Consider the following 24,184-nt stretch of genomic DNA (forward strand, 5'->3'; position numbering starts at 1 on the left):
TTAGTGCACCTTCTTAGCGCTCAAACAGCACAGAACAACTGCTTTGGGGGATTGTAAACTAACCTCATCAGATCCAGAGGAGCTTTGTCTCTGCTGTTGCTGCTGCTGCTGCTGCTGCTGTTGTTGTTGCTGAAGCTGCTGTTTCCTGAGCATAGCAGATCTTTGCACTGCTAGGATACTTGGGTTGGACTTCCAGAACTGCAATCAATGAGTGGAGAGGAAAGATATGTGAACAAGTTCAAAGGCCTTTACTGGAAATGAGTCCAACTAGTTCCCATCAAGCCATAGTAGCTCTCGAGTTTTGCAAATAGAGAGGCGAAGTCCCTCCCTTTCCGGGGACCTCCACCTTATTTCTGAAAAAGCATGCATTGAAGTCGATGGAGAGAGAAAGATTATCTTTCGATCCCGTTTAAATTGTGCCACGAATTACATAATAAATAATAATAATACATTTATTTTGGGGGGCACCTTTCATAACACCCAAGGACACCTTACAGGGCATAGGGGCAATATAGGGAACAATTAAAACAGTGGATTTAGTGAAGTATCAGCCGGGGTAAGACAAGACAAACAACAGGAAATGGACTATAGAAGGACACAAAAGGACACAGGGTACAGTTTATAAAGAAAATGCCAGTTGATATGATATAACATACGATGTTTGTCAATTTAAAAGATAATTTTGCAAGTCAAAAAAATACAAATGTGTCGTAAAACTGTGAAGTAACACTTTTTTGTGTGAAACCGCTCAATGAACTACATCTCCCGTCTCGCACCACACACCCAGACGGCCGTCACGTTGGAACGTTTCACTTCTTTCTTTCAGAACGAGGCGGAAAGTATTAAAAGAGGTGGAAATCACTCCAAGTCTGGGCACGTTGAGAGCTGTGCACACACACAATTTGTAGTCTTTCTAGTTGCTAGGGATGTAACGGTATACGTACCCGTACCGAAATTATTTGGTTCCGTACACGTGTGTACCGAAGTGTACGGAACGAATAAAATGTTAAACGTAAAAAATTGAGAACGTGAACAACTTCTTGGAAGTAATCTCAGGTGCAGCCTTCAGAGTAATTTGCTCACATTGGGCTCAATGCGTCACAGAGCGACCAAGTCATTTCATTGGACGAGAGGCATACTATGAGAGCTAGTCACAGGGATGCGTTCAAATTAGGGCTGAACGATTAATCGATTTTAAATCGAAATCGCGATTTGAAATGATGCCTGCAATTTTGTTTCCAATTTTTTTTTTTTTGTCAGTCATCCACACCAATCAGAAGTTCTCCACATGTACCAGCCATTGTTAACCAATCAGAAGTGGCCCATGATAGACAGATTGATCCAATCACCTGCCAAGTGCTTTTGAAAGTGCCTGCCCTTTCTTTTTTTTTTTTTTATTCTACTAAAATCATACAAAAACGTATAATTCATACACACAAATGAACAAAATGTTCCAAATGGCTTCCAACGGAGCTTTCCTAGATGGTTTGGTGAAACAAACCGTCTGAGTCAGGTTAGTAATGCTCCATCACATGTTCTACATCTATTACAGGGTGAATCTTAAACTGAAGCTTGACTTTAAAGCAACCCAACGGAAGTTTCATGTCACTTTAGTTTTTTCACTCGTAGCTCGGGCTGCGGGGTGCTAGAGACGGGAGCACGTTGATACGACCTTCCTCGCCGGAGTTATGGCCGCATTTTATAATAAACTTCCGTTGGGTCGTTAAAAACAAATATCGCAATTCGAATCGCAATATTTGTCAGAAAAATCGCAATTAGATTTTTCCCCAAAATCGTGCAGCCCTAGTTCAAATGTAGTCAGTAATTTGAGGAACTGTCGAAATGGCGAACGCAGATAAAGTTGAGCTCGAAAATCCTCCAGCATCATTGAAGTCTCCGGTTTGAGAACATTTTGGTTTCGCAGTTACGTACAAGGATGACGGACAAAGACAGGTGGACCGAACCAAAGCTGTTTGTCGGCATTGTTCAACTAACATTGGTTACGCGGCTGGCAATACACCAAACTTGCACACATTTGAAAAGGCATCCCGAACGTGAATATCACCGGTACCAAAAGAAAAAAGACTGAAGTGCAAACCCAACTCCCGCTAGCATTTAAGCCTCCACCACTCGCAGAAAGATCAGACCGAGCCAAAGCTATTACAAACACCAAATATCCTTATGTTGCCATGTTAGCAAAGCGCTACCTGGCTGTATCTGCTACCTCTGTCCCTAGAGAGGGTGTTCTCCACAGCAGGAGACATTGTTAGTGCCAGCAGATCTGCCCTTTCGGCAAGCAATATGGACAAGTTCATCTTTCTTTAAACAACATGAAAATACAATGACAAGCAGGTCCTCATGTCAAACTGGCTGCTTAGGTACAGTACAGTTCAAATACAGATTATTTCAGTTCATCGAAAAGCTGCACCTTAATGTTTATATTATTATATTTTGTATTTATTTGAGTGAATACATTATTCAGTTCAATAATAAACTGAACCGAACCGTGTCCTAAAAACCGAGGTACGTACCGAACCGAAATGTTTGTGAACCGTTACACCCCTACTAGTTGCGTATTTTTCACAGTCTTATATTTCAACAGTTTTACGACAAACTGTGACTTTTTTGACACGGAAATTATTTTGTAAGATTGACAAACATGTGTAATTCGTGGCACAATTCAAACGGGATTGAAAGATAATCTTTCTCTCTCCATTGACTTCAATACATACTTTTTCCGAAATAAGGTCCCATGGGTCGGAAGTAGATGGGCGGGACTTCGCCTCTCTATATACTGGTTTTAGCAGTTCCTTGCATTAGACATAGTGTTGCTACAGTGATGCAAGCAGATGCTTTCAGGAACAGCGACTGTGCGCTCACTGTTCATCTCACACCCACACGAAGCAGTTCGAGCGGAGGCAACTAAAACCACAGCGGTCAGTTAACCTAAACAGCCAACATGAACAATGGAATTTCACAACATGCGTTTTTGTGTCTGTGCCTCAGACACTGAAGAATGAACACCCAATAGCCACTTCAGCCAAAGTTTTTGCAAAACATGTATCCGAGGGAAGTGATAACAAGTCGCAATAACTGTCTGAATGTTGGATTTCATTAACTGATCCCTTAAATCCGTGCAAAACGTGGCGGAAATCCTGAAACATGCCCTGCTGTTCCTCACAGATAGGAGAAGGGTGGAGAAATACTTTAACGTTACAGTATATCGCCCTCAGCAAGCGTTCTAATACTAGGCCCAGTAAGACTGATATATATTAGTTACTGCCATCACCGCATATCACCTAATCCCCAATGTGCTGTTGATAGAAAATAGGGTTAATATCGGCAATGCGGATGTTCTGCCAATGCGTCCCTAGATAAAACATCTGCACACAGGCATCCATTCATGTCCAGATTGAGGGGCAACAAGGAAAACATCTTTCTTTCTCGTGCGTTTACCTCAGCTCCATCGATGTTTGACTTATTTGGCGCTTCGATCTTCTCCTTGGTTTTCTTCGTGTCAGAATCTGACCCGCTGCCAGAGTCTGATCCACTTCCTGAGTCACTGCTCCCTGATTGGCTGCTGCTGCTGGAGGAGCTGGAACTGGACCCTGACCCTGACGCGGAGCCCGACCCAGAACCCGATTCATCATCAGAATTACTGGAATGTGTAAAAAAAGAAAATGATAAAACACATATAAATGCATGAGTCATCTACAAATCCAACCAGCCTATGAGAGTCATTGAAACCACAATATAATAGCTGGCAATTATAGTTCTCTGAAACCATTTGGCGTTTATTATTATTATAAACATCCATTCAGACCGGGTGTATAATTAAACCCAATAAGACACTAAAATATGCTACCATCTTATTTCTTTAGACAATGCCATCATATTAACAGAGGAAGTGATGTCGGATATAAAATGTTATCTTTGCACAGCGTTGAATACAACACACACATAGCTTCTTGCATGTTGCAAGAAATAGTCAATTCATGGGCTTACATGATGTTTAAAATATGAAACAAGGACCATAGAGTTGACATGCAAAGATTTACTAAAACCATAAAGGGGGTATTGTACAATTGTGTGAATGTTTGTAAAAAGTTTATATTTACATCACTATAATTATGTCTCCCAACATATCAGAGGCGTTACATTACCAGAACACATCTTAGTGTCTTTTGGTTCAGAAATGTGTTAATAAATGATATATATGTGCATGTGCAGATTTGAGATGGATGACATTTTGAGCATAGTTGACGTTGCAATCTTTAAGATCATAAGACGATCAATTCGGCCATCTTTTCAGCATAGTAGAATTCTGCCTTAATGCAGTACTGCTCTGTGGTGTCATTTACACACAGTCACAGAAACACTGTGTGGTATGACATTAGACCTTTAGTCTGTGACTTCATAAATGACACATTTCAACGTAAACAAACAAAAGATGGCAGCGTCCCAGACACAGAAATTCTGCTTCCGTCTGATGTGTAAACATAAGGCTCAGATACATAGGAATTCATATATCATTAGCGGTGTCATTCCATCATCAAAACTACTCCGAAGTCCTCTAGTGAAAGATGTGTTATTACCTTGATTCTGCACCGCTGTTGGTTACACTTTCCTCCTCACTGCGTCCAGCCATGTTGAAGCCCAAAGTATAGACTTCCCCCTGACGACCTTTACTACTATGCTCCACGTGGTTAATCTGTCGGGGAAGAAATATATTAACAACATTAGAAAGTCAGTCAGAAAAAGATTTAAACATGTATTGGTCATATGCACAACAGCTACAGCTGAGCTGTTGGAAATGAGTCTCAGGCTCTTACAACAATGTGACATACAGTATCCTGTAGACATCATATAGGGAAACACCAGGGCTGTGCCTTCGTCTTGTTAAAAAAATAACACACTGCATGTAAAAATGCTTACAATGTTTGCAGTACACCATCCCTGAATAACTTTAGCCCCTGCATCAACCAATTAACTTATTCCAACAAGAATCTGTATGTTATTATGTAAATGTATAATTTCAGGTTTATTTAATACTGCAATCAACCCGCTAGCACACATCGTTCTACATTGTTACACTTATAAATACTGCTTACGTAATAGCATACATGTGTACTTCTGTACATTTGTATTGCATTTTAAATACTATAGGAATGCCTTCTTATCATCCAATATTGTGATATTTCAATTGTTCATCTCTATACTGCTGTAACAATGTACATTTCCCCTCTATGGGAAGAATAAAGGAATTCTGATTCTGACCTGTGCTGGGGGAGCTGTCAATACAGTTGCACACGAGACATGTTTTAATGAGGAAAATCGTGAAAAGTAATCAATGACCTACAGTTGAGTTCTTAGAGAGGTTTAACTGTCGATCACCAAAACACTTCTTTATTATTGGGTATCTGAACCCAGAACAGATGGGTGATGTTGGGACGGTTAGTCTCTGAACTTAGCTGTATTTGGTCTCACCGCAGCGGCCTACCAGGCCTGCACAGAAGCAGCGTGTTTTACATCCACACAAATCTCCGTGGACACTCTTCAACCCCAAATAACCACTTAAACTTTAGCCAAGCCCAAACAAAACCTCGTAGTAAACGGACTTCTTCCTACACAGGTGTCATCCGAGCTAAGTGTGGATAGTGGTTAGCATGAAGCTAACTAGCTACTATCAGTCAATGACGCCAATATTAACCGTTGGCGGGGGGGAACGTAATGTATGCAGACACCGCTAACGCGCCAGCCAGTATTTTATAATACAATGACCGTATAACCCCTAGCAGGATACTAATTTATGGCCACTTCATTGCTACAGGATACTAACTGTCCCCAATGTTAAATCAACCAGTGTTAGCTATCTGTTGTGCTAGTATTATGATCCTCGGAGTTACACAATCATAACATGTAAAACAGTTAAAGCATCTGTTTGATTCTACAACATGTGTTAGAACAATGTGGGCAACTGTTAAATGTCGTGCCATGTTTTTATTTTACATTATTGTTGGTTCAGTTAGCATGAAGTGAGCTAGGGGTGATAGTCCATCGTTTACTAACGTTGCCAAGGAAAGTAGCTAGCTAACGTTATGAAGCACGAGGCTAGCACGGAAGCTAACAAAATGACAAAACTTTGCGCTAGTTCATCTTAGCACCTCTGGAATGTTCTCTCTCCAGCTATAGCCGACATTCCGCGTTATTCAGTCGAGACTATTTCACTATGCAAATGTCTGGGCACGTAGTGGTCCACATGAGAGTACTAAATGTATTTAGTATTCATTATTAAAACCACAAACCAAATTAGCTAACCTAACTTCACCCTCTTCCATCTTGTTTTCATTCGCCGCTCACTTCTCGCGGTTTTTACCACATCAACATTAGCTTACTTTCCTCAATGAACTAAGGGATAAGTTACTCCACGCAGCATGTTATCTGGTGTTATTTCACGTTACCTGGCAAACTCCAATATAATTGTTGTTTAGATCCGACTTTCCACTTCAGAGGTCCTTTCTTCTTTTATTTAACTAGCGAGCTAGCAGCTGCGATAGCTAAGGCTACCTTAGGCTAGCTAGCTAGCTTTCTCCCAGTTAGGGAGAGCAGCCCCGAACGGTTCCGTTCAGCAGAACCGGTGCACTGGTGGTTTTCCTCCCCCTCAAGTAAATCCCCTTTCCCGAGCTAGATGCAAGCAAAGTCTTGTTCCTCGTTTGTCAACTATAATTGTAGAAAACTGGCATTTCAAACCAGGGTCTTCCGACAACCGGCCTCCGCCATGACGCCGTAGGGTTCACTTCACTAGGAAACCCCGGACAGTGACGTCAGGACGGTGCGCCTCACTACACTGCATCGGCAGCGAACATCTGGCAGCAGATAGTTTTAGATAGTTTTTGTAGACATACTTCCACAGGACACATAGAATAAAACCAGAGCACAATGAAACACTACGGGAGGTAAAGATCAAATAAAATGTATTTATAAAGCACTTTTCATTCACAGCTCCCCCTACCAATCACTGGGCATTCAGAGGTGTAAAGTAGCTAACTAGATTGTACTTGATGTACTAGATTGTACTTTACCTGAGTATTTCAATGTTATGCTACTTTGTACTTCAACTCCACTACAATTCAGAGGTAAATGGTGTGCTTTGACTCCACTACATTTATTTAATACCTTTAGTTACTTCACAGATGTGGATGAATGATGTGAAATATAATCAAGTGTTACATCAGACTTTAGTTCCACCTGGAGTAAATCCACCAGCTACCCTGCAGTATACAAAGTCATTCAAACTAGCTGCACCTTTACCAGCTTTGAGAACACTTTCATGATCAATCATTATAAAACATATCATATATATTATTCTGAAATGGACCAATCTGCACAATGACTACTTTCACTGTCGCTACTTTAACTATATTTTGATTATTGAATGCAGGACTTTTAATTGTAACAGAGTATTCCTACACTCTGGTACTTCTACTTTTACTCAAGTACACGATCTGAGTACTACCTCAAAATGTACTTCTGTAAATCTACTTGTCTACTGTGTTATAGTGACCTGAGTATAACACTACAGTGTGCAGCAGCCGGTGTGAGAATAAACAGCTGATAGAGCAGCGCCATCTGCTGGTCATGTTTGTTTAACACATTATGCATTCATCTACATTCATATCAAATCTGATGTTATTCAGACATTTAATCATACCATTTTTAAACAAATGAAATTGATATTTGATGCATAATCACAAAAATATTGAAATGGGACAATATCCAGGCCTCCTTGTGATTGGTCGGCTGGAAGATGCTGGTTGTTTACGGTTATTATGAGCCAATAGGAAGTGAGCCAGGAATCCATCAGCTCCGGGACGGAAGCTGAGATTCTGCAGAGATCCGATGGATGCTCACTCTCTCTTTACCCTCAATAATAACCTAAAGTTCCCGATTGAAGACTCACAATGGGCTGACAGGGTGAGTTGATGACATCACTCCATTTCTCCACAGCATGCAGACACTCTCATTCCTCCACATATCTTGTATTGAGCAGTGAATGGAAACAGCAGCAGTGAGGGCTGCTGATGCTTCATATGGAAATAAAACCATGGAGGTAATGTGGAGGAAATAATGAGATCCGCTTCCCTGGACACTTGCAGCATCCTCCTGCAGACATTTGTCGCAGGACATAGCGATATGTGCACGTGAAGCATGGGGATGAATTTAAAGGCGCAGGACACTGAGTACGAGCCGGAGTATTTATATATAGTCTGAGTATAACTAATATAGCTTCAAATGAGCATATGAGCTGTGTTCCACTGCACTGAACACTCATTATATATATTTTTTAATCAGAGCAGAAATGCATTGTCTCATGTGAGGGAATTATTCAAAGATTCAAAGGTTTTAATGTCATATGCACATAAGCTACAGTGTAGAAATGGCAATGAAAATCTTGTCCCGAGTTCCTCCAACATAGTTAAATAAGACATACACAATCAAACAAATACAAAAATTGTGCAAGAAGTCTATACACACGTAAATAGAATATGATATATAAAATAACATAATGTAAAATGACTTATTGTACAGTAAGATGAAATTAAATCAGGTTTATTACAGTGATAACTATTTAGATGCCAAACAGATGAATGTTCATGGAGGCACAGAGCTCAGGTGTTTAGCAGTCTTAATGTCTGTGTGATAACACTGTCCCTGAGTCTGGTGGTTTTGGTCCTGATGCCGCGGTACCGCCAGACAGAACCGTTTGTTTGTATAATCATTAACTGAAGTGACATTTTAAATGGCGGTGGAGATCAGTGGCTTTATATTGTTCGACGGAGACATACAAATGAAGCTCAGTTGGATCCTGTTGATAAAGATTGGAGTAGAAAGCAAAATGTGTGACATCTTAACCCTTGTGTGTGTATTCCTGCATTTGCCATAAAGAACATGTGATGTTTTGTTTTATCCTTTAACACTTCCACAAATTGATATACTGATTATTATCATTCACTTTTATTTATTTCAGTCACTTGTATGTTTCCTCTTTTGCCATCTAGCTTTTTCTTCATACTGCACACAAGTTATAAATTAACCTCAGTGTGTCAACATGTAGAGGTGAGGACCCAACTTCAATAGAGGAAGTGGGATTAACTGCGCCATTACTCGGAAAGACTTTTAGCAGATATACTTTTCAAAGCATTGCAGCTGATATGTACTGCATGTACTGATCATTCTGCACATGCCGGATGACTTATATCAGAGCAGTAATTGGTAAGAACTGTCTGTAAAGTGCACATATAAAACATGAACGGTAAAACTGATCTAATTTGTTATTTTAATTGCCATGTTGTCACCATACAGCTTGCGTGTTCTGTGCTTTCACACGTTTGTGTTGTCAAGGAAATGAAAGCAGTGTGTACATTGGTTTGGAGGGGGGGGAAACACTAGTTGTGACATTCATCAGACATTTTAAGAAGTGTTGATGATCACATGATTGAAAATAAGATAAGGTATACTTTATTAATCGCAAACTTAAATACCACTGTTGTGAGAGGCAGCATAGCTTTCTGCTCTCAAATGTAAAAGGACTAGAGCAGGGGGTTAAAACTCAAATACACAGTGGGCCAACATAAAAAAATGGGTACTAATGGGGGGCCGGACTGGTTCAATGTTTATTGCAGAACGTATTGAAATGAACTTATTGCACATATTAAACCTGGAACTAACAAAGCTTAAATTATTGCCTATAAAAACAACATTCAATAATCAGTTGCATTCATTTCTTATGGCTCTATCTGCAGCTTCTCCGGAGTCATTTCCTATGATTACATTTTCCCACAGGCCAACAACAGCTTCAAAAAAACTATTTCCCTCAAAGAGAAAACCAAACATGCCCTGTTGTCCTGAGAGAAAGTGCAGAAGGAAGCATCCATTAAACTCAGTGTGCTGCTCTGTGATGCTAGCTCAGATACTTGGCATCTCATCTTGGGTGCAAGCTCATCAACGTTTGGGCTCAGGCTCTGAGCGGAGGAGACCCTCAGGATGGAGTGAAGGTGTGCGTGCAATATACCGGCGGGCCAGATCTAATAGGAATTAGAGATTATCCTGCGGGCCGAAATTAAATCCACCAAGGTCCTGATTTGGCCCCCGGGCCTCGAGTTTGACACATGTGGTTTAGAGGAACAAATTAAAATATTTACTTATACAACACACGCATGAAGAATACTTCCACAAGGTAAAGAAACACAATTATATTTGATACTTTAGTTGGTAAAACTTTATTCGTTTATGTATTTTTTTTTATAGTTTTACATTGTTTTCGAAACAAAACAAATGCTTAAAATAATTTCGGCATGCAGCAAAACAAAAAGAAGAATGTCTTTGAGGGCACGCCATTTTGTCGACATGTTTTAATAATAGGAAGCAGGAACTTGACAGAAGGAGAAGTGCAACCGCCAGACACACACTTACTGTTCCTCAGCAGCTGTTCTGCTACCCGCTCAAGCATAACACAAATTATAATAATAATACCGTGTATTTGTCTAGCACCGATCACGCAAGATGCAGCCCAAATGCTTTACAGAGGAAAACAAGATACACACTAAAGAGTGAGGAACATCATTAAAACCAAGGTATAAACAAACAGAAAGATCTAGAGCACAGAAAACAATAACACATGAAAGGTGATACCTCAAAAACTACCACGAATTAAAAGTCGAATAGGTCTTAAATGTTCTTTTAAACTGTATGCTTACATCTACTATTAACAAATATGTATTTATAAATTAATGCCAGCAAGTACCAGGGTTCTTACGGTCATTGAAAACCTGGAAAAGTCATGGAAATTCAAAATGAAAATTGGCCCTATATGGAAAACAATGTTTTTCCCAAAGTTTTGGAAAAGTCATGGAAATGTAACCAAAGTTGCATCAAATATAATTTACATTTTATCTAATCGCCGAAAAAGTAATACTATAATGATAATAAATACTGTATCGTATCGTAATGAAACGTAGAATGGCTTTTAGCTGTCGAGGTGTTTTGCTGGTGAGAGATTTGAGTTGCTTTAGCGCGTAGAAGCTAGTAAGCTACTATTGGATTTGTGTTAAGCTCAACATGTTTCATATGCAGACCTTATTTTCCTGTTCCATGTTAAAATAAACTATTTTCAGTGGTACCGCTGAGAAAGAGTACTTTTTTTTGGTCATGGAAAATGAGGTAAAGGTCCTGGAGAAGTCATTGAAAATCATTGGTGAAAAAGTGTATGAACCCTGAAGTACACAACTAAACACTTTGTGTAGATAGGAACCACTTGTTATTGACCAATCCTAATATTGGCTTTCTTTAGTTCAGCTAATCAATAATATGTATTTCTAGAATCAACTAGAAACAAACTTTCAAGGCTTTTGGTTAATTTATCAAAATAATCATGTTTACAGGTAATTATTATCTGTATAAAATAAGAAATTGCACATCATGAGAACAACAAAAGAGTAGAAAATAAACAATTATACATCATCTCAAAATAGAAAATCATTCATTATGTATATATTTTACTTTATAGAGTTGTTTAATTTTCTGTTTTGAGATGTGCAATGCCTTGCTGCTCCCCAAATTGGGATCAATAAAGTAAATCTTATCTAATCTAATCAAACTATTGAAGAGGGGTTATGTTTTTTCTCTCATTATTTCACGCAAACATCCCATGTAATGATACAGTGTGATGGTAACACACACACACACACACACACACACACACACACACACACACACACACCACACACACACACACACACACACACACACACACACTTTCAAGGTTAGGCAGTTATTTTTTTTCTGGTTTTTGGCTAACACAGTTCTATGTCTTATATGTCTTAAATGATATGATGAATTGGAAATGGGGGACCCTGATGTAAACAAGACGAAAGTCTTTCTCTGGTCTGCATCCCCTTAACAATTGTATGTTTTGAGCTGTACTGTACTGTACCCAATATACAAGCTGTTAATAAACTTTTCAATCAATCAATCAATGTGCTGTTATGTTCAGTCATCGTTCTTATGTTGAACGTGAACACATTTACTTTGAAAGTAATTATGGGATGTATTTCTTCTTTCATAGCAATTTTCCTTCATACTTTTTTTGCTGTGAAATAGATCTTAATTCTATTCAAAGTGGTCTTAAAGAGGTCTTAAAAAGTCTTACATTTGAGTTGGTGAAACCTGCACGAACCCTGAACAATATAAACCCCTATAAATCAAAGTCAACATATAGAGGTACAACAGAAAGAAAAAGAAAAAGATAATAATTATAATAGAGGTTAAATGATTAAAATATAAAAAACTAAAAATGCTATTGAAACTGTTAAATAAATAATACAAGATAAAACCCTTTAAGACCTATAAAATAAATAAAACAATATAAAAGTAGGTGGTATATCTGTTGGGGCCGCTGTGACAAGACTTGCCCAGTTTGCAGGAATACTTTGAGGTAAGCTAGCTGTTGATTCGACACACACACACAAACACACACACACACACACACACACACACACACACACACACACACACACACACACACACACACACACACACACACACACACACACACACACAGAGGCAGACACTAAGACACAAACACTGTTTATCTGATGTTTGATTCATTAAAACACATTTGATAGTTCTGTTACGCCACAAGGTGGAGCCAAACCGAGCTGAGTTAGGGTCGATTAAATCTTCCTATGATCCTTGTTAATGAAACTCTGATTGTAAGGTTAAGAATATAAAAACGACATCTTAAAAAATCTCATCCCTTCAATTTTTGCAGTCAAGCAGTGGCAGTTGGAGATCTATTTGACAGGGGGGCCGCGTTTGGCACAGTTCATGTATGAAAGGGGTCAAAAGAGACAAAGACAGTGTTCGAGATTTGATCATTTTAACTTTAACAAGAAGAGTTATCGAAAAGAAATATGGGGCTGGGAAGTAACTAAGTACATTTACTCATATTGCACTTAAGTACTCTTTAGAGGTACTTGTTTACTTGAGTATTTCCATTGTATGCTGTTTCTACTCCACTACAGTTCAGAGGTAAATGGTGTACTTTGACTCCACTACATGTATTTAATACCTTTAGTTACTTCACAGATGTGGATGAATGATGTGAAATATAATCAAGTGTTAAATCAGACTTTAGTTCCTCCTGGAGTAAATCCACCAGCTACCCTGCAGTATACAAAGCCATTCAGACTAGCTGCACCTTTACCAGCTTTGAGAACACTTTCATGATCAATCATTATAAAACATATCATATATATTATTCTGAAATGGACCAATCTGCACAACGACTACTTTTACTGTCGCTACTTTCACTATATTTTGATGAGAATACTTTTCTACTTTCACTTGAGGAACATTTTGAATGCAGGACTTTTACTGTAACAGAGTATTCCTACTCTCTGGTTCTTCTACTTTTACTCAAGTACAAGATCTGAGTACTTCTACTTTTACTCAAGTACAAGATCTGAGTACTTCTACTTTTACTCAAGTACAAGATCTGAGTACTTCTACTTTTACTCAAGTACAAGATCTGAGTACTTCTACTTTTACTCAAGTACAACATCTGAGTACTTCTACTTTTACTCAAGTACAAGATCTGAGTACTTCTACTTTACTCAAGTACAAGATCTGAGTACTTCTACTTTTACTCAAGTACAAGATCTGAGTACTTCTAGTTTTACTCAAGTACAAGATCTGGATACTTCTACTTTTACTCAAGTACAAGATCTGAGTACTTCTACTTTTACTCGAGTACAAGATCTGAGTACCTCTACTTTTACTCGAGTACAAGACCTGAGTATACTTCTACTTTTACTCAAGTACAAGATCTGGATACTTCTACTTTTACTCAAGTACAAGATCTGAGTACTTCTACTTTTACTCGAGTACAAGATCTGAGTACCTCTACTTTTACTCGAGTACAAGACCTGAGTCTACTTCTACTTTTACTCAAGTACAAGATCTGGATACCTCTACTTTTACTCAAGTACAAGACCTGAGTACTTCTACTTTTACTCGAGTACAAGACCTGAGTCTACTTCTACTTTTACTCAAGTACAAGATCTGAGTACTTCTCCCGCCTCTGGTTGTTGATAGTTGTAAATACGAAAGTGTAACTCCTTTTATGATTTAAAAAAAGAAGTTGTAGCCCCTGAAGACCACGTTCGACTGGGGCTAAGAACCTGAGGAAGTGACGGTTCGCTTCCTTCAGTTTCAGAGACAGAGAGGAGACCACAGGCTGCAGAACAGACATCACAGGGGGACATTTTCCACCCCTCTGAGCATCGACTCCAAACAAACCTGAACTCACCTTCAACACAACCTGTGTGTATGTTGAGCTTCAAATGTCACTGTTGCACAACCTCTTCCACACTGAGGGGTAAACGAGTTTCAGGTCATTTATATAGCTCTTAAAAACAGGTCGCACCGAAACACACTACGACCTCACACATTTGAGATTCTAATTTTTCTTTTGGAACATTTCTATTTATTTTAAAGGGAAATATTATACTTTTTACCCCACTTCATTTACCTAATGTACTGTATAGTTGCTGTTTACTTTGTATTCACCTTTTAAAAGCCTGCCTTCATAATGTGTGCAGATTGAAATAGGCCTACCTGACACAGCAGATCAAATAAGCAGCAGCATTGCCAGAATAATGTCGCTTATTGTTTTATTAATAAGAATAAGAATCAGGAATATTAAAGGTATCATTATGCATGTTAAGAACTTCTTCATATTATATTTTATACATTTATATAGCTCTTTAAAACAGGTTGCACAAAGACAGACATAGCGATAAAAACAGATTTAAAACACAATAAGATTTTAAAACTGAAATATACCCAGTTAAAAGTCAGAGAATAAAGGAAAGCATCATCACGTTCAGCCGGTTTAAAAGATATCTGTGCTGTTTTCCTTTTCTCTTTCACTCTGACGCAGATCGCTGTAAAACCATAAAGACAATTATAGTATTTATTTTATTTTTATTATTTGCTTTAAACGTAATTTAAGAGGTTAATACGTTTCAGACCATTAAATTAGATCGTGCAGAAAATACAGAAATACCCTCACTTCCAGCTCCGCACCCCGTCATAAATGAATCACATTGAACTATATATATATATATATATATATATATATATATATACACCAACATAACTATAAATTCGATATTATTTTTCCATTGACTGCTACTGTTTACTTAGTTTCTCCTATATCACTGATTGTATTATACTTGTTTAAATATTTGTATCATTTTTGAGGAGCTATTTAATTGTACAAGCATTTATTGTAATGGCAATACAAATCCATAGATAACAAAGTTAACAAAAAGAAAGATCTGTAAGTTGAGCTGTAAGAGGCGTTGATGCTTTTCAATGCACTTACATTGCTGGAAACCTAATAATGGCTAAGCGTTTGTAGTTTTGAAAAGAGTTTAAAAGAAAAGGCACGTGACAAAGTAACACTGCGAGACGAGAGGAGTGTGATCACGCCAGCGGAGTAAATACGTCTGTGAAATGTCGCTGAGCGCAGTGAGGGCAGGATCTTATGAAAAGGGAGAAGTAAGAAACACAGACACACTTCTAGAGTGCGGACGTGTGTGTGTGTGTGTGTGTGTGTGTGTGTGTGTGTGTGTGTGTGTGTGTGTGTGTGATAGTAACCCTGACCTTTAACTCCACCCACATCTATGCAGGGTCTCAAACTGCCCTCTGAAGTGACCTCAACATAAAATGCTCTCACTTTCTAAAAACACATTTCAACTCTCATTCGTCCTCACAGAGTAATACATTCACTTCGCTCTTGCTGTCGTTTCAGGGAATTCATTTTATATTTGCATTCAGGAAACACCTTTTAAAAAGGGACCTTTTCACTTGAATTTAATTGAAGGTATATTTAAGGACATAGCAGCAGTCAGCGTGAGGCGGTGTGTGTGTGCGTGCGTGTGCGTGCGTGTGTTTACCGTCAGTGTGCGGAGAGTGTGAAACACCAAAGCTGGCGGGCACTTCCTGATTGTGAAACATGTTCTGCTCACACACACAAATATACACACACACACACACACACACACACACACACACACACACACACACACACACACACACACACACACACACACACACACTCACACACACACACTCACACACACATACCATGTATACATCACTTCAGGGGACATTACATTGACTTACATGCATTTCCTGGAGACTTATCCTAACCTTAACCATAACCAACACAAACCTAAACCTAACCAAGTCTTCACCCTAACATTAATGATTCCCCTCCAATTTGTCCCCATAAGGGAGGCGAGTCCCCACACGTGACTGTGTAGACAGATTTAGGTCCCCACAAGTATAGTAATGCTAGGACACACACACACACACACACACACACACACACACACACACACACACACACACACACACACACACACACACACACACACACACACACACACACACACACACACATGGCCTAAACAGAGCAGTCTGGAGGACAGTGAGTTAGAATTTGACTACGATGAAAATATTTCATAACACATTGTACGACTTCACAGTGTTTGCTCAACCAGACAGATCTGACACACACACACACACACACACACACACACACACACACACACACACACACACACACACACACACACACACACACACACACACACACACACACACACACACACACACACACACACGCATTCATATATTTCCCTAAACATTGCATTTTTTAACTGCACAAAATGTAGATACTTTGCTCATTACTTTTTGATTGCAACGCTGATGTTTTGCATGATGTGTGCAGATTGTTCACACAGCAGTAAACATAAACACCAGCATGGCCATAACAATGCAGCTTATTCATTTATTAATGAGAATAGGAATCAGTACAGTTAGAAGTACCATTGGGCATGTTTAGTACTTTAAAAAAAAAACTTAAACACTTAAATAAATCACATAATTCATGCAGTGATAAGTGTTACATTTTAGATACTCATTTAATTACGTTTTAAATACATAAGTTGGTGGCACTCTTAGAAGTCGATCAGAAAGAAAGATTAGAGTATAATTTTAACTATAAAAAAATACCACATAATATTCAGTAATATCCTCCATACACTAAAAAAGTGAAACGTTGACTTTAATTTAATGTATCATGTGAACAGATTTCACATAACTGTATTAGGTTAGTTGAAAGCAATAATACTAAGTTGTACCTAATATTTAAACTCAATATAATAGTCAGATTACATTTAATAGAATTATGTTTAAATAAAACTGAAGCCATAACCACTACATTCATTTTTCACCGTTGTTAACAGCATTTCAAATAGTCTCACGTTCATTTGAGTTCGACCCCTGCGCTGTTTATTGCAAATAATAAAGGTACACTTTTATAGAAATGTCATGAAACCCATCTGAAAGGACTGAGTCGCTGTGTCACTGCAGGCGTCTCATCATTTCCTGCGTGCATCAGACTGTTGGTCAGTGTTCAGATAAAAAAAAAAGGAAGTAAAAGAAGTCGTTGAAATGAGGAAGCTCCGGCGCTCCTCATGTTTCAGAACGCAGCTGTAAAACATCTACTGAGGCTTTGACAGCTTTTTTTATGCACATTTCTGTTGTTCGTAAGGATCCGTCTGACTTTTCGAGGCTCTGTTCGTCCCACGGTTTTGTTCAGAGGACGGCAGCAGAGGACAGGCTGGAGGACTGAGGGGATCAGGAACACCTCATGTGTACAGTAAGTGCAAAATGTATATTTACTTCCATGTCCGGTTCAGGGTTTGAAGGGTTCCGTATGAAAACCTTTAATCAGTAATCTAAGCATCACGATATAAAAGTAATGTAACCTGATCATGTCCGTTACTTTTGGACTACCTCAATATCACATTCAATGCAAATGAATGCTCTATTATTATATATTATAAATACTACAAGTCTATTTCGTAAGAATACAGAACAATACACCTTTAAACAACCTTAGACACAAGAAGAAACTAAGATATTTATAGTCAAAAATGTCTCATCGCAAATGACAGACTAGGCCTACAGAACAGTATAGTTTACAGATGTTGTTTCGTTTTTAAAATGTACCTGAATTAAGTATTTTTGTTGAATAAAACAGGTGTCCATCTACTACATTTCAATATAACATATTTAAAATAAAGAAAGCAGCTTAAATGAAAACCAAAAAGACAATTCAAGCAGTACGTCTACCTTTCATACATGGATCTTTATTTTAAAAATGTATTGTAGGATAGCCTTTTTATTTTTTTACAAATGTACCTGTAGTCCAATTACATCTTCTTTGAATGTACCACCAAGGGACTATTTTACCTTTTTTTGGTATACTGATTAAGTTATCCTTTTACATGTAATCCGTTACTCCCCAGAAAGTTACCAGACCTTTTAGACTTCACCTCCAGAACACCGTGTTTTGCATAACATTTTTGTACCGTGTCTTTTTTTCTCACTGTCTCACACACAGGATATAAAGTGATGCTCCGGTGGCATGAAGTCAAACTCCTGAACAAAGAGGGTCCAGACTATGAGTTCAAAAGTGTAATCCTGTTTACAGTGATCAACAGATTGTATCTTATATCATCGTCTTCCCGTCTGAACACAAGCTCCATTTTTACTGTACACTCACAAGAGGTGGAAGGAGTACTAGTAGCAATACTAACATGTAAAAATACTTCCTTCCAAGTAAAAGTAGAAATATATTGGCACCTAAATGTTCTTCAGTACCAAAAGTGAAAGTCCTTGCATAATGACACATTTAAGAATGATATCAAATAACTGTATTATGACTATTGATGCATTAATGTGTTCTTCACAGCTGGGAAAGGTAGCGCTCATTTTAATTATTGATAAACTAAGCCAAGAGTTATACGTTAATGTGTATTAGTTGATTCATATTTTGTATTGCTCAAAATCTGATCTGTAAAGTAACTAAAGCAGTTAAATGTTAGCTTCTAACTTGTAGTGGAGTAGAGGTACAAAGTAGCATAAACATTTTTGTATTACTATTGAATTGTAAAAGTTCAACACAAGAGCAAATGTACTCAATTACATCCCACGTCTGCAGTACCAGAGTGTAGGAATACTCTGTTTCAGTAAAAGTCCTCAAAATGTTACTCAATTAAAAGTAGAAAAGTATTATCATCAAAATATACCTAAAGTACCAAAAGTAAAAGTAGTCATTGTGCAGATTGATCCATTTCAGAATAATATATATGATATGTTTTATAATGATTGATCATGAAAGTGTTCTCAAAGCTGGTAAAGGTGCAGCTAGTTTGAATGACTTTGTATACTGCAGGGTAGCTGGTGGATTTACTCCAGGTGGAACTAAAGTCTGATTTAACACTTGATTAGATTTCACATCATTCATCCACATCTGTAAAGTAACTAAAGGTATTAAATACATGTAGTGGAGTAAAAGTACAAAGTAGTATACATTTGAAATACTCAAGTAAGCTACCAGTAGTTCAAAATTGTACTTAAAGGTAGGGTAGGTCATTAACTTCAGAAACACTTTTTGTTTTTTCTTAACATCCCGATAGCAATGAACACATGAAATGCTTTGACAATAAATATATACAAATATCTTATCTGTGGAAGCCGTGGCGCTGTAAAAAGCACGACCGGCCCGGCCAAAATAACTGGATGGCCTACCTGCCTGTCAGCCTTCCATCTGTGCACAAACTTATCTCGTGCCCTCATTGGTCATGTGCGCGTTCGTGTGTGTTGGAGGAGGGGCTCTGTGAGGAAGTCTGAAGGAAGGGGCAGATTTTTTTTGGTTGTGTACTTTCAAATTCTAGCGCACTTGAGCTGGTTTCTCCATTCTTACCTACCCCACCTTTAAGTACAGTACTTGAGTAAATGTACTTAGTTACTTTACACAACTGCATACAGGTTACATATCACTGATACAGTAGTACTGTAAATGAACTGTACACCATGACGTATTCTCTGGCACCTGAGCAAGGAAGTGAAGGGTCGGATGAGTCATCCTGTTGGGTTTCATGTAACAGTTGTGTTTTCATAGATACTTCATCTTGACTGTCTTATGGTTTCATTATTTCTTCAGATTGAATAGCATCCTGTGGCTGAACTTCACTAGGGGCCTTCCTACCATCCAGACGCCATCATGGCTGACGCAGTGAACGCCCTGCCCTTCTTCTATGGCAACATCACCAGGGAGGACGCGGAGGAATACCTGCAGCAGACGAGCACCAGCAACGGCTCCTATCTGCTGCGGCAGAGCAGGAACTACCTGGGGGGCTTCGCTCTGTCCGTGCTGCACTCCAGCCGCTGCTACCACTACACCATCGAACGAGAACCCAATGAAACATTCGCCATCGCCGGAGGGAAGAGCCACAGGAGCCCCGAGGAGGTGATCGACTACCACTCGCAGGAGATGGATGGTCTGGTGTGTCTGCTGAAGAAGCCCTGCAACAGACCCAAGAACATGCAGCCCAAGGTGGGGCCGTTTGAGGACCTGAAGGAAAAACTGATCCGGGAGTATGTGAAGCAGACGTGGAATCTGGCGGTGAGTCGATACTCTTAGTCAACTCGTAGAAGGAAGGTCAGTGAGAATATCTAAGACAGGGGTGTCCAAACTACGGCCCGGGGGACAATTGTGGCCCGTTGTCCATTTTGAATTGGCCCTCATCAAATTCAAAAAGTATAATGGAATACGGCCCACAAATGAAACTTGTGTCTTATATTGTAGTTCTTAAATATAAATGTAAAAATATATTACACAGTAGTATTCATGTGTTAATAAGACCACTTTTCAAATAAATTCAGTCAATTAAAGTTGGAAACATTTTCTAACATATCTTAGTTGATAAGAAAAAAGCCCAATTACTTATTTGTGTGTGTGTGTGTGTGTATGTGTGTGTGTGTATGGTTGTGTGTGTGTGTGTGTGTGTGTGTGTGTGTGTGTGTGTGTGTGTGTGTGTGTGTGTGTGTGTGTGTGTGTGTGTGTGCAGGGATCAGCTCTGGAGCAGGCCATCATCAGCCAGAGGCCTCAGCTGGAGAAGCTCATCTCTACCACGGCCCACGAGAAGATGCCCTGGTTCCACGGATCGATCACACGAGAAGACTCGGAGCCTCGGCTGCAGAGTGGCATCAGGGTGAATGGAAAGTTCCTGTGAGTATTTAACAAGTGTTTCTTTTGTTTTGGTGGTGTTTACAGTAAATGGCTGGATATTACATTTGATCAAATAGAGTGGTGCAGGAATGTACGGAGCCCCTAAAGGGACATGGAAAAAAAAAAAAAAAGAGAGAGAGAAAAAAAATAAAGCCAGGAAAACGGATTTGTTTCTCGTGCGCACGAGAAACAAATCCGTTTTCCGTTTTCCGTTTTTTAGAAAGTTACCGATGCACCAAGGAGGAAGTGGAACACGAGACAACCCATTTCATTGCAGACTGTTATGTTTACGTGGGGAAATGACAGTGCATACATTATTTGAGATATATTTTGAAGTCAGACTTAATTTTATGGACATTTCGGCCAAGGGTGTAGAGCTATTGGTTTAAGCACCGGATTGGCAAAACACTGGCGAGTCTGTAAACCAGTCTGCTTTGATCTATGAATTAATGTCCGTGACTCTCAGAGTACCTGCTGCCCGCAGCTGTTTTATCGGGAAACACACACACACACACACACACACACACACACACACACACACACACACACACACACACACACCACACACACACACACACACACACACACACACACACACACACACACACACACACACAGCCAGTGGCGGACTGGCCATCGGGACGTTCGGGACGTATCCCATTGGGCCGGTACCAAAGTGGGCCGCCCGTCACTAGCCGTCTAAGTACGATATATATCTCAAATAATGTATGCACTGTCATTTCCCCACGTAAACATAACAGTCTGCAATTAAATGGTTGTCTCCTGTGCGCTTCACTTCCTCCTTGGCGCACCGGTAACTTTCCCAACAAGTTAGTACGAGTTAGTAAAAAAAAAGTCAGGATAACGAGTTAGTTCTCGTGCGCACGAGATACTAACTCGTTATCCTGACTTTTTTTTTTCTGTTTTTTTTTTTTTTTTTACATGTCCCTTTAGGGGCTCCGTAGGAATGAGTCCTAAAACCGGGAAATTAGTTAGCATTTTACCGAGTTAGCATTTCCTCATGTTTCAAGGTCAACGTTCTTTTTAACGTGATTTTGGTTACAAGTCTGAAATAAGGTCTGTGTTGAATAAAGCTCAAGAGATTTTCTTCTACATCATAAACTACTTCACTAAATACCCCAGCAGTGAATGTCCAACTTATAGTTGTATAGTTAATTATCTAAAAACAACGGTTGCTAACAAGAGGCTAAATGCCCAACATTAGCCACCTTTAGCTTAGCGATGGTCCAATGGAAAAATCCCATTACTTTTTGTCCGCGGAGGACTCAATTTTACCTTCTGGGTCGGCCTACAATGTGTCATCAAAGCAGCGGTTGCTAACAAGAAGCTAAATAAGACTACTAGAAGTCATCACGCCGAACATTAGCCGCCATTAGCTTAGCGGTGGAGATGCGCTACCATGCGTCAGTGATATAGTTTGTTTATAGCCTAATGCTTGTATACTTCTGGCGAAAATCATAGAAGGGTTATCCTTCTGAAAGAGGAAGCTCTTCAGTCTAGAACAGTGGTTCTCAACTGGTGGGTCGCGATCCAAAAGTGGGTCGCGGACCCGTTTCGAGTGGGTCGCGGATGTGTGAGTGAAGAAAACAAATTGAAAAAAAAAAGATTTTGAATTTTTTTTTTTTTGTGGGAAAAAGTCAAACTTGTATTGTGAAGGCCCGATTTTCTAACGCTGTGCATGCAGTCGGCGTTGGACTGGAAGTACCGGAGACCATAAACGGTTTTGAAAACTTCTGTCACGTAGTGATCATCTTCTTAATAAAATATCTTTGCTGATGTTTTTTCGAGTCTTCTGGCCAATCAGAATCAAGATTGTTGCCGGAAGTCCCCACGGAGAATAACTTTGCGGTAGAACTCTTCTTTATACATCCATGGGTACTTCAGATAAAAATGAACACACAATGAAATATGACCCCCGGTCTGATGATTGACAGGTCACAGAACAATGGAAGCTATCTACCCTTACCCACAATTTAAAGTAAGTCACACAGACTCTCTCCTCTTTACTCTTCTCGCAGCAAGATGTCAGAACAAAGTGAAAACAAACAATGGAATAAAATATTATTAATATGTCGGGTAGTAATAGATTTATTTATTTTCTTCTCAGTGTACTAGAATGCGTAGTTTATGTTACTATTTCTAAAAATCTCCTGGGGGAGAATCCCCCCAGACCCCCCTGCTGGGGTTGGGTTTTCAGCATGTGTGCCTTTTTATATAGTTCAGCTTTGATTCCATCATCTCATTAAACCTTTTTTAAAAGCATACTTTAGTTCTGTGAAGGGATATAAGGGATATATGCACTGTACTTCACTTTTATTAATATTGTATGCTGAAAAGCGTATATATTACAGCACGATTTTTTGTTGAATAGATTTGAGTGCTTCAAAATGTTGGGTCGCGATTTATTGACCAAGTAAAAAGTGGATCCCGAGGCCTGAAAAGTTGAGAACCACTGGTCTAGAACTTCTTGGTCGGCCACAATGTGTCATCAAAACAGCGGTTGCTGACCATTGTCTGGATGGGATGTCATCACGCTGATCATTAGCCGCCTTTAGCTTAGCGAGGATGACGCATAGCCATGTGACCGTGATATTTTAGGCTTCAAAAGTCACATAGTGGTGTTAATGTATGGAGATACCGTAAGCCATTTTTCAGACGTGTTGCTCCCAGTCTGCGTTTACCAATTCAAATCTCAGCAATCGATTTTAAACTTTTTATCTCAACTGAACCATCTCAAAGCATTAAACCTACATGGTCTGGAAATAATACATGCACAACCTTCTGAGCTATCAGGATCACAAAGATGAAACAGGACATTGGACTGGGTTGATCAGTGGGAGACTTTATTGATAAATAAAAGTCTCTTTTTGGTAGCTTATCCGTCGAATATTACCTTTGAGAAGCTGCTGGTCCAACCCAGTCTCACGGCATTTCGTGTTCACCAACACG

General features: G+C 39.2%; 2 protein-coding genes across 3 annotated transcripts in view; one reads left to right on the top strand and one right to left on the bottom strand.

Annotated features, from left to right (window-relative positions):
- chd1 (chromodomain helicase DNA binding protein 1) overlaps positions 1-6,823 on the bottom strand; it is a 47,641-nt gene extending 40,818 nt beyond the window's left edge. The window contains exons 1-4 of one of the 2 annotated variants that reach the window (XM_034239882.1): positions 6,462-6,823; positions 4,596-4,711; positions 3,457-3,658; positions 64-198 (exon numbers count right to left, since the gene is read on the bottom strand). In XM_034239882.1, coding sequence (XP_034095773.1) covers positions 64-198; positions 3,457-3,658; positions 4,596-4,648 — 390 coding nt within the window. In that variant the 5' untranslated portion in view covers positions 4,649-4,711; positions 6,462-6,823. The remainder of the gene's footprint in view (positions 1-63; positions 199-3,456; positions 3,659-4,595; positions 4,712-6,461) is intronic. The other variant, XM_034239881.1, reaches the window with a different exon arrangement.
- Positions 6,824-17,539: 10,716 nt separating this feature from the next.
- Positions 17,540-24,184, top strand: part of syk (spleen tyrosine kinase) — a 29,818-nt gene continuing 23,173 nt past the window's right edge. Inside the window, 4 exon segments of the mRNA XM_034239887.1 lie at positions 17,540-17,794; positions 18,542-18,615; positions 20,147-20,608; positions 21,054-21,214. Of these exon segments, the coding sequence (XP_034095778.1) occupies positions 20,207-20,608; positions 21,054-21,214 (563 nt within the window). The 5' untranslated portion in view covers positions 17,540-17,794; positions 18,542-18,615; positions 20,147-20,206.

Source organism: Gymnodraco acuticeps, unplaced genomic scaffold (assembly GCF_902827175.1).
Source record: "Gymnodraco acuticeps unplaced genomic scaffold, fGymAcu1.1, whole genome shotgun sequence".
In the NCBI taxonomy this organism is placed as follows: domain Eukaryota; kingdom Metazoa; phylum Chordata; class Actinopteri; order Perciformes; family Bathydraconidae; genus Gymnodraco; species Gymnodraco acuticeps.